We start from the raw sequence: 15899 nt of genomic DNA, 5'->3' as shown, positions 1-15899 counted from the left end.
GCCTTTCCTGCAGGACAAATGTGGTGAAGCCTATTGGTCATATCATCTTCTTCCCCTACTCTTTGTTTTCTCTTTTCATTCACTGTCTGATCAAAACTCTAGCAGCTGAAACTCCCATTGTGGTCATCTATTAGGTGATGTCTGACCTTTTCTTTAGTGTTTAGGTTAACCCCTAAGTTTTTCTCTAAGAAGTTATTAATAGCTGTTAATTTCTAGTACTGTTTACATGTCTGCAATATGCTGTTGGACAGCAACATAGTCAGATCTTCTGTCAACAGTTTCTGAAAATTTAGCCATCAACTTGGACTGAAATTTAATTATGCTATTCCCTTCCCTTCCTATTTCCTTCGATCTAGTAGTGTCTTATCAGATGGTTAGATCACAAGTTACATTAGTTTTCTTAACTTGCTATTTTTCTTTTTTCTTGACTTTCTATTTTCTGCTCATTTATGTTTCTGCCCATCTGACTGTTAACTCTCTTTGATATTCTTACGATACAGTCACCCCCATAGGACCTCTAGGATATATTAGTTCCAGTTTCATTGGGTTTATCGTTTGCAAGTTCCATTCTCTTCAAGTTTCTGCTGTATTCCTGTGTATTTCTGAGACTTTAGGTTCACTGTGATTCTGGTTTCTGTAGGTTTGCTAGTGTTTGCTTCATTTCAGCCTAGCCTAACTCATCAATTACTAAAATAAAGAATACTTATTATGATAGAAACCAATGCTAATCCTATGTAGGATTCAATTCCTAACATTTGGGCTTATAGAATTGGCCTTTTACAAAAGAAAACCCAAAAAACCTAAGCCCATGGCCCATATCCCACTGGACACTCACAATTAAACATATCGGTCCATTTTTTGACAAGTCCAATGGCCTGGTTTGCTGCTGGACTTCTTATTCTTCTGAACTACGTCAGAAGGATATGAACCAAGTTTCTCACCTAGAATTAGATGGGAATCTCATCAAAGGCCTTTTGCTTCTCGCAACAAAATTCTGAATCTCGCAGAACATAAAGGAAAAATCCATATTCATTCAACTCGTAAAATCGTGGAGGGAGGCTCTATGGCCTTGCATGAATATATAGAAACTGATTAGGTTGTATCATACCGGCTGTAGGATATCCAGCATCCAATAGGAAACAAACATGGACAAAACATGAAATAAAATAATAAAAACAAATCAGGATAGGACAAACTCTCCCATCCACAACATAGTTATCAAGGCATCGCCTAGGCGATAAGGCAGTCCAGCCTGGACTGGCACCTTGTTGGCGTCGCCTTGATTTTTTGCCTTCCTCCCTCACCTTTGGTGGCCTTACAACTTGATAACCTCGATGCACAAGCTATAGGAAGGATCATACACCGACCATGACTCTTACTAATAAACTTCTAACATGGTTGGAATTAATAATGAAGATTCCATTCCTTACTAGGAAACTTAATAAGAATAAAATATTGAAATAAGTCCTAATTTATCCCCACAATCTGGTTTTGAGTGAACCAATAACACCCAGCTGCAAGGCTTGCTTGGCCTGAAAAAGAAACCGGTCCAATTGAACCAAGGCTGGTTCGAGGTGGAACCACAGGCTTGAAGCAGAGGATTTTTGGACTCAACTGCTTTTTTTGTTGGATGAGTAAGATATATATAAAACAGGAGAAAAAAAGGGGGGGGGGAGGGATATACAATCCAGAAAGGCTGAATGAGACAACCCTAATGGGCGGGGGGAGGGGGAAACAAAATAGTCAAAGATAAGCCCCAGGAATCAACACTATGCCTATTCCTTGGGGGAGTCCACTACAGTCCTATGGGGGAGCGAGCCAAATTTGGAGGAGACGTCGAAGTAGATGGTTTTCCAAATCTTATCGAAAGATCTAGAGTTGGAGGTCCATCTACAAAGGTTGCGCTCCATCCAAATATGAGTGATAGTTGCGCTAAAAGCAAACTTACCGGCAATGTCACAAATAGATTTACCAAAAAAGGTCATATCTATCCAAATCCATTCTCTTTGAAGGGGGAGGTGTGTTCTCTGGGCAGGCCAGCATTTGGCGAGAACAAGCTTACAAGTACTGGAGGAGAAGGGGTAGTCAAAGAAAAGATGGTTGGTATCTTCAATACCGTTCCAGCAAAGGTAGCAAGCAGGGGAGATAGGAATGTGGCTATTTTTGGACTTAACCTGGTTCCTCCTGCAATGGTACTTCTAGGCTGAATGAGGCAACCCTAATGGGCGGGGGGAGGGGGAAACAAAATAGTCAAAGATAAGCCCCAGGAAACAACACTATGCCTATTCCTTGGGGGAGTCCACTACAGTCCTATGGGGGAGCGAGCCAAGTTTGGAGGAGACGTCAAAGTAGATGGTTTTCCAAATCTTATCGAAAGATCTAGAGTTGGAGGTCCATCTACAAAGGTTGCGTTCCATCCAAATATGAGTGATAGTTGCGCTGAAAGCAAGCTTACTGGCAGTGTCACAAATAGATTTACCAAAAAAGGTCATATCTATCCAAATCCATTCTCTTTGAAGGGGGAGGGGTGTTCTCCGGGCAGGCCAGCATTTGGCGAGAACAAGCTTACAAGTACTGGAGGAGAAGGGGTAGTCAAAGAAAAGATGGTCGGTATCTTCAATACCGTTCCAGCAAAGGCAGCAAGCAGGGGAGATAGGAATGTGGCTATTTTTGGACTTAACCTGGTTCCTCCTGCAGTGGTACTTCTAGGAGCACATCTGATTGAGGGTTCAAAACGTGGATTGGTCCCTGACGATTCCAATCTGATTCAATCCATTGGACCCCAAAAAAACTAGAATCGGCCCTCAGATATGAAAACTCAACAATTCTAGGGTTTTGGAGAAAGAATCAGCTGTCGCATCGGCTGGAATCGGGATTAATCTTGGCTGATTGTGATCCAAATCGACCGATTCAACTGATCTGATTCCGATTTTTGAAATGGTGCCTCACATCTACATCAAGCTGGCATAGTTAGGAAAAAAATATTGAGTATCCCATTCTCATGAAATTAATTTGCATTGGAATACAGATTAGTTTTTCATATATTTACTTTTTTATACTCTTTTTTAATTAATATCTGTCTCTACTGAAATTTATGTTCTTATGAAGGTTTTCTTACTTAATGCAGAATGAAATACAATTACAAAATGAAGATAGTTACCGTTTCCAACAGGTATGCTTCTTCAACTCATTTATTCATACTTAGCCATAGGTTGGTTGGCAATTTGTGATATAAAATTCAAAAAATGCTGGAAAAGTATTTTTTCCCCCTCCATTATAGATTTCTTCCTAACATTTGTAAGGGTGAAAACTATATAGACTAAACAATACTCTATGATCAATATTGTTACTTACCAATCTTGTATTTATGCTACACGAACCTAAAACATATGCATCCAATTTATCCCTACATACAATTAGAGAAGTTCAATTGCAACAGTGGTCAATTGTTTAAGATGAACTTCTAGGTAAAGGGAAATAGAAGTCCTTCCAAATTTCACACATAAGCTGTTTCTTTCCTCCTTTTGGCTAATGGTGCTGGTGTTCTATTATAATGAGTGTGTGCAATAAGATGAGTGCATAACTATACAACCCTAGAAAAAAAAAAAAAATTAATAAGAAAAATACCACCCAGGTTTGGAGAAATGCTGAAACATAAAGAGAGAGGAGACTGAGGAGAAGGTGAAGAAAGTGTCTGGTTACAAGTCCTATTCTATACACCCTTTTCCCAGTTAAATAGTTGATCACATTGGCCGATCTTTGGATCCAAGTATCCAACTTACCAATTGTCTAAACAAAACAGTAAGATGCTTGTTTAGTTTAGGTCCAGAACAAGCTGTGTTCAGCTTATTTCTAAGAGTTTCAGACTGTGAAGTCGCCCCAAATGCTGGAATTTGCAGTTTCTACCCTTTTCTTTCTTTTTTCAACTTGATGCTCTTTGGGTCTTGACATGTCCTCTGTTGAGGGGGGGGGGGTTGTGATGGATTTTTATATCTCATATAAGGGAAAAAGAAATCTGCCTGGTCGCATGGCCCCTGGACCTAGACACGGGCACGCAAATTTACTGTCGCACCCCCTGTGAAATAAAAATCCCATTCATGATACCCTTGTGTGCGCTCTCATTGGCTCCCGCTCTTGCAGGGGCTGTGACTAGGCAAATATCTCTTGCCCTTTATATAAATGATTATATTTTATATGAAATATATGAATACTTTTGCAGCAGAGCTAACTCACTCATATGAACTCCAGAAGTAGGCACTATGTTTGCTCATATACGAAATTGAGATACGCAATTGAGATTGCTGGACCAATGCTAGCGGGATATGAGCTTACCTCTGCCCCTCACTTCTGTGGTTGAAAGGGACCTACAGCTCCAAAAAACGGCTATTTGTGCATTTGGATTGACCTAATGATAACTTGGATACAAGTAGTAAAAAAAGATTTGAATAGCCTAGGCTTCATAGTTGTCACGGTACCAAGGCGAACCAAGGTGTTGGAGGGCTGCCTAAGCACTTAGGCGATAGATCTCCCGCTTAAGGCGAACAAGGCACCTAATAAGGTGACCGAGTGTTATTTTTTATTTTCCTTCCTTTCTAACATTATCAAGTATGCTACATGTACCTAGTATCATAAAAATCAACATTAAGCCACATCAAGTCATAAGATATCAACATTAAGATCCAATTTAGTTAGACCCGTCCATTATTGAAACTAGTTGATCTTCTCTGTGCTTTATGTGCTCACTTTTAATAAATTGGAGCTTGGGAACTGAATCAGATCCAATTAGTATGTTGGTAACTTATGGGGAACAAATCAAGGAAGATCTCGTAACTTATGGGTAACAAATGCAATCATAGGAGTTTGTCAGTTTCTTGATTTGGCTCTTATTATGGTTTCTGATACTCAAGTTGCTTTTCCTGTTTCTAAGTCATTGGTATTTTGTTTCTCCAGGTTTTCTGTGTTGTTGTTTCATAACTTGCAGATTCCTAGATTTCAACTCAGAGTGTTATTTTGTGTTTAACCCACTTGTTACTAAATCCAGGCAAAATTTCACATAATAGAAGAATTGCTTGAGAGATTTCATGCAACCGTATCTGGGTGTCCGAGAGAAAAAACATATGATAAACTTTTGACGGAGCTGAATGAAGAGAGGCAGATGGCACGGTCTGCTATGAAGAACATGTTTAATAGCTCTTTTGGTGCTACATTTCTCACTGACAAGGGTCGGGAATCGGCTTTTGCATACAACATTCATCAATATGCAGATGTATATACCAGTAAGCTGGAGAATTTCTTGTTGCATCCAGCTGACGCATGGCTCCATGTGCCCTTTGATATCAAGATCATGCCACATCATGTAAAGGTGAGTTAATGCTTCCTGGGAATATGTTACCACTATGGATTACTATTAAGTCTCCCATCACCCGGGTATACATGGTTTTCTATACAAGGTAATAATAAGTAATAATAAAAATACTGGTCAGACCTTGCTCGGGGTTTGGGTTTGGTTTTGGCTTGGGCCCAAGTTTGTGCAGTGGGTAGTTTTTTGTCAGATTCAGCTCACTTGTTTAGGAACATGGATTAATGCCTATGACCCAATTCATTCCCTAGCTAGAGCCATTCTATCAGGTTGATTTTTTTGATCTATAATGTTGGTCTCAGTTTTCCACGGTCTGTTATTCTAATTTCAACAAAACCTCAATTTTTTTTTTTTCCTAACCCAAGGGGGTAGCGCAGTTGGTGGGCAACGAACTTGGTATGAGTCATAAACTCGGACTTCCTAAGTTCGACTCCCACGGGGGTGTTTAGTGCTTTTCACTGCTTTCAGTGAAAGTTGAATGGTTCTCATTCAACCCCGGTATGACTCGGTCCATGCGGTTGTGGTCAGGCCGAAGGCTTGGATACCCATTGTTAGCAAAAGAAAAAAAAAAATCCTCAGATTAGTTTTGCATGTATTTAATAAATATATGTCCACATGGAAAAGGGCAAAGAAAGGACAAAATGAACATAGGTCAAGGCAGGGAGTGATGACAGAGAGTGAGACATATATCTAACCGAGCATATGGCACTAGCTGCAGTTGGATGGCGGTCCAGGATTTGTTCTGTGTACCCTTAGTAGTTTGTAAGGCTTGAGAGTTGTGTTATGTTTCATAAATTTCTGAATTTAGATGGGACCTACTATTGTTAGAGCTGCTAGAGATGGAACCTGAATAAAGTGGTCATTATTTATTATTTTTTTTTTTTGGGGGGGGTGGGGGTGGGGGTGGGGGAGAGGGGGTGTTAAATATACTGCTGACTCAATCTAACTATGCCTTATTCCAATTAATTCAATCAGCTGCATGAATCCACTTCCAATTTAAAGTCAAATTTGATTTTTGAATAAAAGTAAAATGCCATTGAATCACAAATCTACATAAAATCTTATTGACAAGTATCATCAATATAGTAGGAAAAATAAGTGAGCAGGAAAATCATCAGGATTAGATAGAACTTCATAACTGCCAATGCTAAAAGAAGCAACAAATGTGAAGGCTAGTTTGCCTCATCGAAGATGTAATATTTCACTGTATTAAGAATGAAATTCAGAAGTCTCTGTAGCTTGTTTGATTCTGTCCTACTGTCCAAGGAGAGGAACTCTTATCAGTTTTCTAGTGTCCAAAAACAGCTTAAATATGTGAATTTCAACTGTTCATGGTATTTTCAGATCCTTAAAAAGAAAGTATTGTAATAAGAAATGCATGATCAAGAAAGTTCATGCATACATTTTAACCAAACCATTTGCACATACATTTTTTGACTTTGTTCAAGTGTATCTTTTACGCATAATGCTAACCTTTTATCGGTGACAGCTTAATGATAAATCCTTTGTATAAATGGTATATGGTACACAAAGTAGACAATATAATATGAGTTTTTTTTTTTTTTTTTTTTTTTTTTTTTGGGGGGGGGTGGGTGTGTTATTCTCCTATGAATGGGACAATTTGAACCAGTGGAATCATGATTCATTTGATTTATATCTGCGAATCACGATGATGAAAGATGATCAGTAGCTTAGCTCTTCCACCGAACTTCACTATTCATGCAGGTTCCATCAAGCTTGTTCAAGGTGCATTAATGCATGGGGGGTCACTTATCTTTTGCATCTCACATTCAAGAAGGGGGACTCACAAATTTTGATGGCTTGGGTCCTTTGCCAGCAGAAGCGGCTTATTCTTTAAAGAGCTTCAATAAGAAGCACCATGATTAGATGTCTTGTATTCAAGAACGGGATCCTAAATAATATTGTAACCAACCCATTCATTGTAAGTAGAACTTGCAACAACCTCTTTATTCTATATTCCTCCAGAAAAAAGAAATGGTAAACTCTTTTGTACTTCTACTGGTCTGTTGTTTAAAGTGGGGTGACCTTTAGATTTGTTTTTATTTTTTTTATGTTTGTTGGCAAGAAATGAATAGAAAAGAAAAATAGCAATATTATATTATATATTTCCAGCCGTTCTGTTAATTTGATGTTGGCTTGGGAGAAGTGAACTCTGCTATCTTCCTCTCAAATTCTCTTACCAAAACTACCAGATTTGACAAGAAATTTCACTTTGGAGTTGTCTTTTAATTTCTCCTCTTCTTGATACTTTTTTCTTTCTTCTATGCTTTTTCTAGCTAAACAAATATGGCTTTAGATGATATGAATATAATTCAGTGGATAAGTCAACGTTTTCTATATTGTCAAACAGGTCAACATTATTATATCATTACACATACCAATCCATGAACCGACCCACCTAACTATATTTGTATTAACCAAGTTCAGACAATGCCATGCTCAGGTTGAGGGCCTTGGGTCCCTTCTTGAGGCTTTGGTGATGTGACAAAACTGGATTGCTTGATGAGCCCTCTGATCTAGCGGCACACGCCTGACTTCTGAATAAGTGATTTCAACCCGACCCAAATCTGAGCAGATGAACTATATTACCAAATGGGATTCGACATGAGATGGGGATCATCGAGAAGAAAAGTAAAGATTTTTCTAAATCTTTTTATTTTTTGGCTGATTCAAAATTCTTGTAGATCTAACTACAAGATGTAAGTTTATGGTTGCTTCTATGTCCGTGTTGGTGATGCTGCTCTCACAAAATCAGCCCCTGAGACAGACGTAGGAACGGGGGTAGTGATGTGATAAGGTTTGCGTGGGTTCAACATCATCCTGGTCTCTGGTGAGAGGCAAATCCCAGGTAGCCAAAAAAAAAAAAGAGCCATTCAATATCAGAAGAAAAAAAAGAACCAGGAACACCACTCCATCTGATCCAATCTATGCATCTACGAGACAATGCTTCATAACATCACACCTTTGATTCAATAAGATGCTTCGTAACATCAGACCTTTGATTCAATAATCTCGCCATCTAAAATCTCACTCAAGGGTTTGATCTTCCATCACCCATGCTAGGCTACCGACAAGCATCGGAAGATTTGGAACTCACCATATGCAGCAGTCATTGTTGAAGAAAAGAAGGAAGCAAGAGCAAAGAAACCGAAAAAATAAAAAAATGTAATGGGTTTTAAAACCCGAATACAAAATGTAATTCCAATGAACTAATTGGGTCTTCAGCACATCGTTAAAGGCTTTAAGATTCTCAAGCCTTAAGCTCATGTTATGTATGGCTGAATCTCAGGGTCTCATTCATGGCATAAAGGTGCACAACCGCTCTACCCCTATTACTCACCTTCTTTTCGCTGATGATAGCTTGCTTTTCTTTGAAGTTGACTTCTAGGAAATTCAGAATTTAAAGGATTGCCTTCACATATAGTGTAAGGCTAGCGGTCAATAGATTAATTGCCAAAAATCCATTCTCACATTTAGTCCTAACACCCATCCAAGCTTTAAACGTTGATTTACACATATTCTTAAGATGCCTTACTATGATGGACCAAGGAAGTATCTAAGCCTCCCTACAGAATTTGAAGCCTCTAAGGCAACAATTTTCCGAGAGATTAAATGACAAAACCTGGGGGAGAATGCAAGGTTGGAAGTAGAAGATGCTCTCTCACTCTGGCTATGAAGTTATGCTCAAATTTGTGGCGCTATCAATGAACACTTTTGCAGCTTCTCATTTCAAGTTGCCAGCTTCGCATCATTCCAAACTTCGCATTGTTGCCACTCATTTCGTTTGGGGCCAATCGAAAGAGAAGAACAACATATGTTCGATTTTGTGGAAATGACTTTGCAGATCGAAGGCTCATGAAGGTTTAGGCTTCAGAGATCCCGCCATTCAGAGTAATGTTCTGTTAGGGAAACTTGCTTGGAGGTTATGGCAATATCCTAATTCCTACTGGGCTATCATGACGAGACAAATCTACTACCCCAACACCGATTTCCTCAATGCACGGTTGGGTTCCAATCCGTTGTGGGCATGGCATGGAATTATAGGACTGAAGGTTTGATTAGACGGACTCTTATGGATTGTGGGGGATGGAAGGAGCATTAGAGTGTTTGATGAAAAATGGTACCCATCGACTACGAATTTCAAACTAAAACATTGTTACCCTCTAGCTAATTCAGATATGTTGGTTTCAAAGTTAATTGACCATCCCAACAGAACTTGGAATATGAGAGCTTTGGAGAATCTGTTCTATCCAAATGATAGAAATGAAATCTTGAAGATGAGCATTTTCCTCAACCAGATAGAAGAGTTTGGGGTGGAGCTAAAAGTGTGATCTACTTAGTAAAATTAGGTTACCATCTATTATGGAACCAACTGGAGGACAAAGAAAGGGAAGCATCGGCATCATCTTCGACCAACTCTTCTAGAGATATCCCAAAACTGTTTGGTACCACATATGGTCGTGCCATTCTCTCCCTAAGATTTGTAACTTCCTATGGCATGCATGTGCTAGAGGACTTGTAACTAGAGAATGTGTTAAGCAAGCGGAGAGCTCCTATTGACCCAGCTTGTTAGAGGTGTGGTGACCAATCTGAAATGATTGATCATGACCTTTTGGATTGCTCTTTTGCAAGAGCAGTTTGGTTTGGGAGTCGACTCTCTTACTTCCCCTTCTCAGAATCCTAAACTCCATCAGCTCATAGATTCATGGGGAGATATGAATGCTTCTTCTAAGCAACAATGTAAGGATTCTAGCCTTGAATCCTTCATATTTTGGATGGATCGAAATGATATGTTATTTACTGGTAAGGATTGCATTCCGTTGGAAGTAATTCAACTGGCCGAGACCCACTTTTGGGAGTTTAATGAGCCCTTTAGCTCTACTCAACAAAACAATTCTAAAACTCCTCCCCCCAATGTCATAATTGGAGAATGTTGGTCCCCTCCTAAGCGTCGCTATTTTAAGCTGAATTCAAATGCATCTTTGACTAGTAAGAAAGGTGGCCTTGGTTGTGTAATTTGTAACTGTGAAGGAAATCCCATGGTAGCAGTGTTCATTCCAGCTTCCTTCTCCTCTGTGCTTCAAGGAGAAGCCTTGACCTTTAGATCTGGTCTTTTTTATTGCATTGCAGAAGGTATTGATGTCTTGGAGGTGGAATCGGACTGCAAAGAGTTAATCACTCCCCTTACCTCAAGTACTTCTCCCTCACCTTTTGATGTGCTGAATATTGTTCATGACATTGAGCACTTAGCTAGGAATTGTTCATTCCGCCATATCTCCTGGGAGATTAATAGCGTGGCTAAATACTTGGCTCAAAAGGCCTTGTCTTGTGCGTGTGAGACAGCTTGGCCGGACTCCACTCCTTAGTTATTTGAAGCTTGTAATTTGGATACCTTGCGTTGGACACGCTTAAATAAATAAGTCTATTTCCTACCAAAAAAAAAAGATGGGGGGGGGGATTCAAAATAAAAAACGAATGAAGGTAAGGTGGTGTGGCGAAAAATGTCTTTAATTATATTATATAATAGTCCCAATTCACAATTAATATATATATAGTTTATTGGAGACTTAAATGGATCGGATATTGGGATTTTCATATTCGTATTCATTTAGTTTTCGGGTGAATACGGATAATTTTCAGATAATGATTTTTCGATACAAATACCTCCAAACGATGCGAATCAAACTTGAATTTTTGACAATCTATTTACATCCCCTGTATTTCATCCAACCCTGCCATGTGCCAATAATTTGTCTGAGTACCTGCAACCTTCACCTTTTTAGTACACATTTCACCTTTATATATATATATATATATATAAAAGATCACATCAGCATGTATGGCGTTATAGCAAGTGGGAGAGTGTAGACCACTAATAAGGTGTGATAAGATATATTATTTTTGGTAAATTGAGGTGTGGACTTGTTCTGTTTTTGGAAGAATATAGCAAATAATACATAATAGCATGATGTTGGTGGTATTAGCAGAATTTCACTCCACTTCAGCCTCTATCGCCACCTGTGCTGACCAATCTCCACTTTCTATTAGAATTCCTACCTTACTAGATTTATATGTGATATCATATTCTATCGGATCTGGCTTCTCTACTATGCACAAGAGGCGGCAACTCAGATCCAATGCCTTGGAGCACCTCATCACGGAACCCATTACATGGGCACCCGCTTTGAGGCTCTCCAGGGCGTAGGATCTGAGCTGGCGGCTCTTGTGCACAGTAGAGGAGCCCTACCCAATTCTATCACCTTATGGAGTTTGTATTGTTGTCTACCTATATCTTCTATCTTTATCTCTCACGTCTTATTCCACCAAAAAAAAAAACAATTTAAGTCAGAACTAGTGGTTAATAGATATCTTTTGATCTTTATATCTCTCTCGTCTTATAATACTCTCTAAAAAAAAAAAGACTAGTTGATGCATTCGATATGAAATTAGTTGAGTGAATAATTCATCTCCTTTCTACAACTTCTTGAACTGTCCATTTATTGGATACAAATTACTCTTAGCATGGGAACCGTTGAAATTAATGCGAAGGAGGAGATGAAATTATAGCTTTATTATAAAAAATAAAAAGACTATAAGGTTCTTTAGAGGGGAGTTTGGGGTGGGAGTATTTGACATGTTCCATGTGTTAATGGGGTGAGCAACCGGAATGGAAAAGTGAGGAGGATTACTGTAGCATCCCATCCCAGCTCTTTTGGTTGGGTGGGAGGGGGGAGAAGCGGACAAATCAACATTGGAGATGAGACCCATCGAAGAGCCCATAGGGTTTTCCTAACCCATTGAAGAACTGAAGATGGTAACAGAGGCTCCACTTTCATCAACAAAAGAGCAGATGGATTCGCTAGAAGATTCCTCTTATTCGAAAGTTCTCTCCAAAGAATAGGCCAAGTGGGGCGATGCTGTCGAGGAGGGAGAGGGGTTGGTGTGGAGAGACGGGATCGAAAATCCAACTCTAGTTTTTGAAATCCCAAATCGGTTTTGTGTAATCACACTCATTTTTCGTAAATCTCGTCTCAGATTTTCCAAAACCTAGGATTTTTTTTTTTTGGAAATCCCAGCTCTATACATAGAAATAACTTGAAAACAATGCCAAGGCTTCCATGGATTCTCTTTCTCTCCTTTTCCATTTTCTGAAGTTGTTCTCATGCAATTGTTGCAACAAGGAGAACTTCTTTGTGTGGCTGATCTCTAGGGTCAACAGAAGCACTGTGGGAAGTTGAACTTGAGTTGGAGTTTCCTAGGAAGGACAAGCTTCTCGGCCATATGGCACTCCAAGTTCCTCTCTGCAATTGCTTTGCAATAGTTCTCTCTCGTCTCTCCAACAGCTTTGTTGAGTTTGTCGTTGCGGCTGATTAGCGCTCAATTTCAGATTTGCTTCCATTCAGGAAATGGCGACATAAATCTCAGAGAGAGATAGAGGAAGGGGAGTCGGAAGGGAAGCAAGAGAGAGATAATGTTATCGTTGTGTCTTTTTCTCGAAAATTCTGTAAAGTCTAACCAAAGTCCTACCGATTTGGTGGGACTTTGTGAAGAACTGGGGTGGGAGAAACACTAAGCCATTGTTTGCTCATTTTTCTACCCCTTACAACCAAACAACTCAAAATACCACAGTTTTAGAAAAATTTGAAATCTTTTCCACCCCATCAAAACCTTTCTAAACAAACGAGGCCTAAGTGTTTACTTAAATGTGGTATTCGGCGTCTATTTGGACAATGAAATTGTGGCTATTTAGGCAATAAAGTTGTGGCTATGTTAACAATGAAATTAATGCACATAGCTTTTAAAAATATAAAATAAAAGAGGAGAGAAGGATAAAATGAAGGGACAAAAGTAGTCAAGTAAAAGATTTTCCAAGTACCTGTGACCTTCACCTTTTTTTTTTTTTAATTTTTGAGCACACATTTCACATTTTTATATATAGATTTCATTAGCATCTATGGCTTTATAACATTCTGTTGCAAGTGGGAGAGTGGAAGGCACTAATGAGGTGTGATATTTTTTAAAAGATGAGGTGGGATAAAATGGTATTACATTTTGGAGGATAGTGAGTTTAGCTTATGTGAGGAGAAGAGAGATACGCATAGAGATGCTGGTGTACCCTACCTCATTAAAAAAATATTCTTTGTAAATGTATAATAAAGAAAAGGAAGAAGTTTACCTTAACTACGTAATAAGGTTCACTGCCCCATCCTAGGATTTTATGCTTACTTATAGAAGAATCGATTCTCTTAATGTAGTAAGTTACATTGATGTAGATTTTGCTGGATGTGACCTCAAGTCTACTTCTAGATATGTTTTTATAATGGTAGGTGGGGCTATATCTTAGAAGAGTGTTAAGCAGACACTCACTGCATCTTCCACTATGCAGACAGAGTATGTGGCGTGTTATGAAACCATTGTTCATGCTTTATGGTTAAGGAATTTTATCTCAGGGCTACATATTGTTGACTCTATATCTAAACCATTAAAGATGTTCTGTGACAACTCAGTTGCGGTTCGTTTCTCTTATAATAGTAAAAGTACTTCAGGCTCTAAGCACATTAACATTAAATATTTGTTGGTCAGAGAGAAGGTCAAAAGTCACAGATTACAATAGAGCAGATTGCTATAGAAAACATGATTGCAAATCCTCTTACTAAGGGCTTAACTCCCAAAGTTTTTCAAAAGCATGTCACTAATATGGGACTTGTTAGTTCTTTTAATGCATTTTATTAGTGGGAGTTTTGCTCAATATGTTCAGTTGCATTTGACTTTCAGTTTTATTTTATATTTATGATGCATTATCTCAAGAATGTATATGCATTTTTAATTATGGCTATTTTTTTATGTGTATACACTTATTTATTTGCCTCCACAAAAATGAGGCTATATATGATGTATTTACCTCATTCAGTATCTGAGATTTCAGTAAATACCCATATACATCAAGTCGCTAGTAAAACCTTGATTGATTGAGGTCTAATGCTAGTGTTTTGGGACTCCGGACCCAGTCCCAATGAGCTTCTTTGATTGAAGCTTCAGCATTTGGGAGAACCTAGTAGTTAATGAGACCTTCGGGATCTGTCTCACAGGCCTCATTTGGTTTTCGAGCCAGGACAAATTTGGAAATAGACATGATGATCACTATTACATGTAATTTTCATACCATACTTTCATGTTGATTAGCTTAAGTCAGTGAGGTTCTAAGCACTTTGACGTGTTTGGTCCCATATCACCTTAGATGTGATGATCAATACGGTTAGGTGTTTGTAATTCTCTTTCGGACCAGGGCATTTAATTTAAGATGTAATCTATTTGACACTGTTTTGTTTTATGGCCACATTCCGTTTGTCTAAACCGGAGAGTCATTTTAAATAAATTTTAAAATATAAAACTTGTGACATATGCTACCCAAGTGGGAGACTGTAAGATTTCCAATTAGGTGGGCTAGTATTGTCACACCCCGTTCACACCGAACCGTGCCAGTGACCGGGTTAACACCTGTTAATCCAAACCTGCCAGAATCATCTGATACTGTATTCCACCATACCATACACACAACTAATAAAAGATTATCAGATCAGCGGAAGACTTGGTTTACCTATGAATATTCCCATAATACTTGATACCCGAATTGTGATACAGTAGTTATATACATGTGGGCCCGAAGGTATAATATTTACACAATAAAAGTACAATTCACATATCAAGTACATAAAGGAAACCATAAAAAATCAGAGTATACAGCTCGGCTCGGTATCAAATGCTAGAGCTCAGCTCGGCATCAAGGGTTGAGCCCAGCTCGGCATCACATGGTAGAGCTCAGCTTGGCCTCAAAAGTGGAGCTCAGCTCGGCATCAGAACTGCGGTCCCATAGCACAACCCTCGCACGAGCAATCAGTGCCGTGCTCTAACTCCTCAGGGGCCCACCAGTCCTCTTCAGGGAACTCAACCGTGGGACCCGACCCATGCTCTTCAGATGGATGACCTGTAAAATCATCTAAAAAGAGGTGCACACGTGGGATGAGCTCACTAGCTCAGTAAGTGAAAAGATGGACCACACAGCAGTCCACACAGTAAAACACAATCATATGCACTACATGCTATGCAATCCATTTTAATCACATCCACCTAAGCAACATTACTAAGTCTTTGGTTTAGTGCTACTACAGCCACAGTGCACATATACTCCGGGTACGAGCCGCGAACTCCATCCCGCGATACGCCCATAGGGCTGTCGGAGAAGGCCCACCGTGAGTACTCGAAAAAGTAAAAACATGCCGACCACCGGCTCTCAACAGAAAAGTAAATGATTGAAATTAAAGGTGCTAACTCCAGCAATTTAAAAGTAGTACGATTGGCCCTCTTAATATACCACCGGGGTTGCCGACTGTCCTAATGACCCGTCGGGCGTTATGTCTAACCGCCACAGTGACCCAATAACCGCGACCACTGCTTCCCCCCAAATGGTAACCTAACACCTTAACCCCTGTTGGGAAGGATCGTAGCACGGGATGGTGAA

The 15899-nt window shown here is 39.3% G+C and overlaps 1 protein-coding gene across 1 annotated transcript in view; it reads left to right on the top strand.

Moving 5' to 3' along the window:
* LOC122089369 (5'-nucleotidase domain-containing protein DDB_G0275467) overlaps window positions 1-7485 on the top strand; it is a 64072-nt gene extending 56587 nt beyond the window's left edge. Inside the window, exons 12-14 of the mRNA XM_042659042.1 lie at window positions 3128-3172; window positions 5042-5362; window positions 7085-7485. Of these exons, the coding sequence (XP_042514976.1) occupies window positions 3128-3172; window positions 5042-5362; window positions 7085-7114 (396 nt within the window). The 3' untranslated portion in view covers window positions 7115-7485. The remainder of the gene's footprint in view (window positions 1-3127; window positions 3173-5041; window positions 5363-7084) is intronic.
* Window positions 7486-15899: the final 8414 nt, after the last annotated feature.

This window comes from Macadamia integrifolia, chromosome 9 (assembly GCF_013358625.1).
Source record: "Macadamia integrifolia cultivar HAES 741 chromosome 9, SCU_Mint_v3, whole genome shotgun sequence".
Lineage (NCBI taxonomy): Eukaryota > Viridiplantae > Streptophyta > Magnoliopsida > Proteales > Proteaceae > Macadamia > Macadamia integrifolia.
This window is presented reverse-complemented; position numbering and strand designations above follow the sequence as displayed.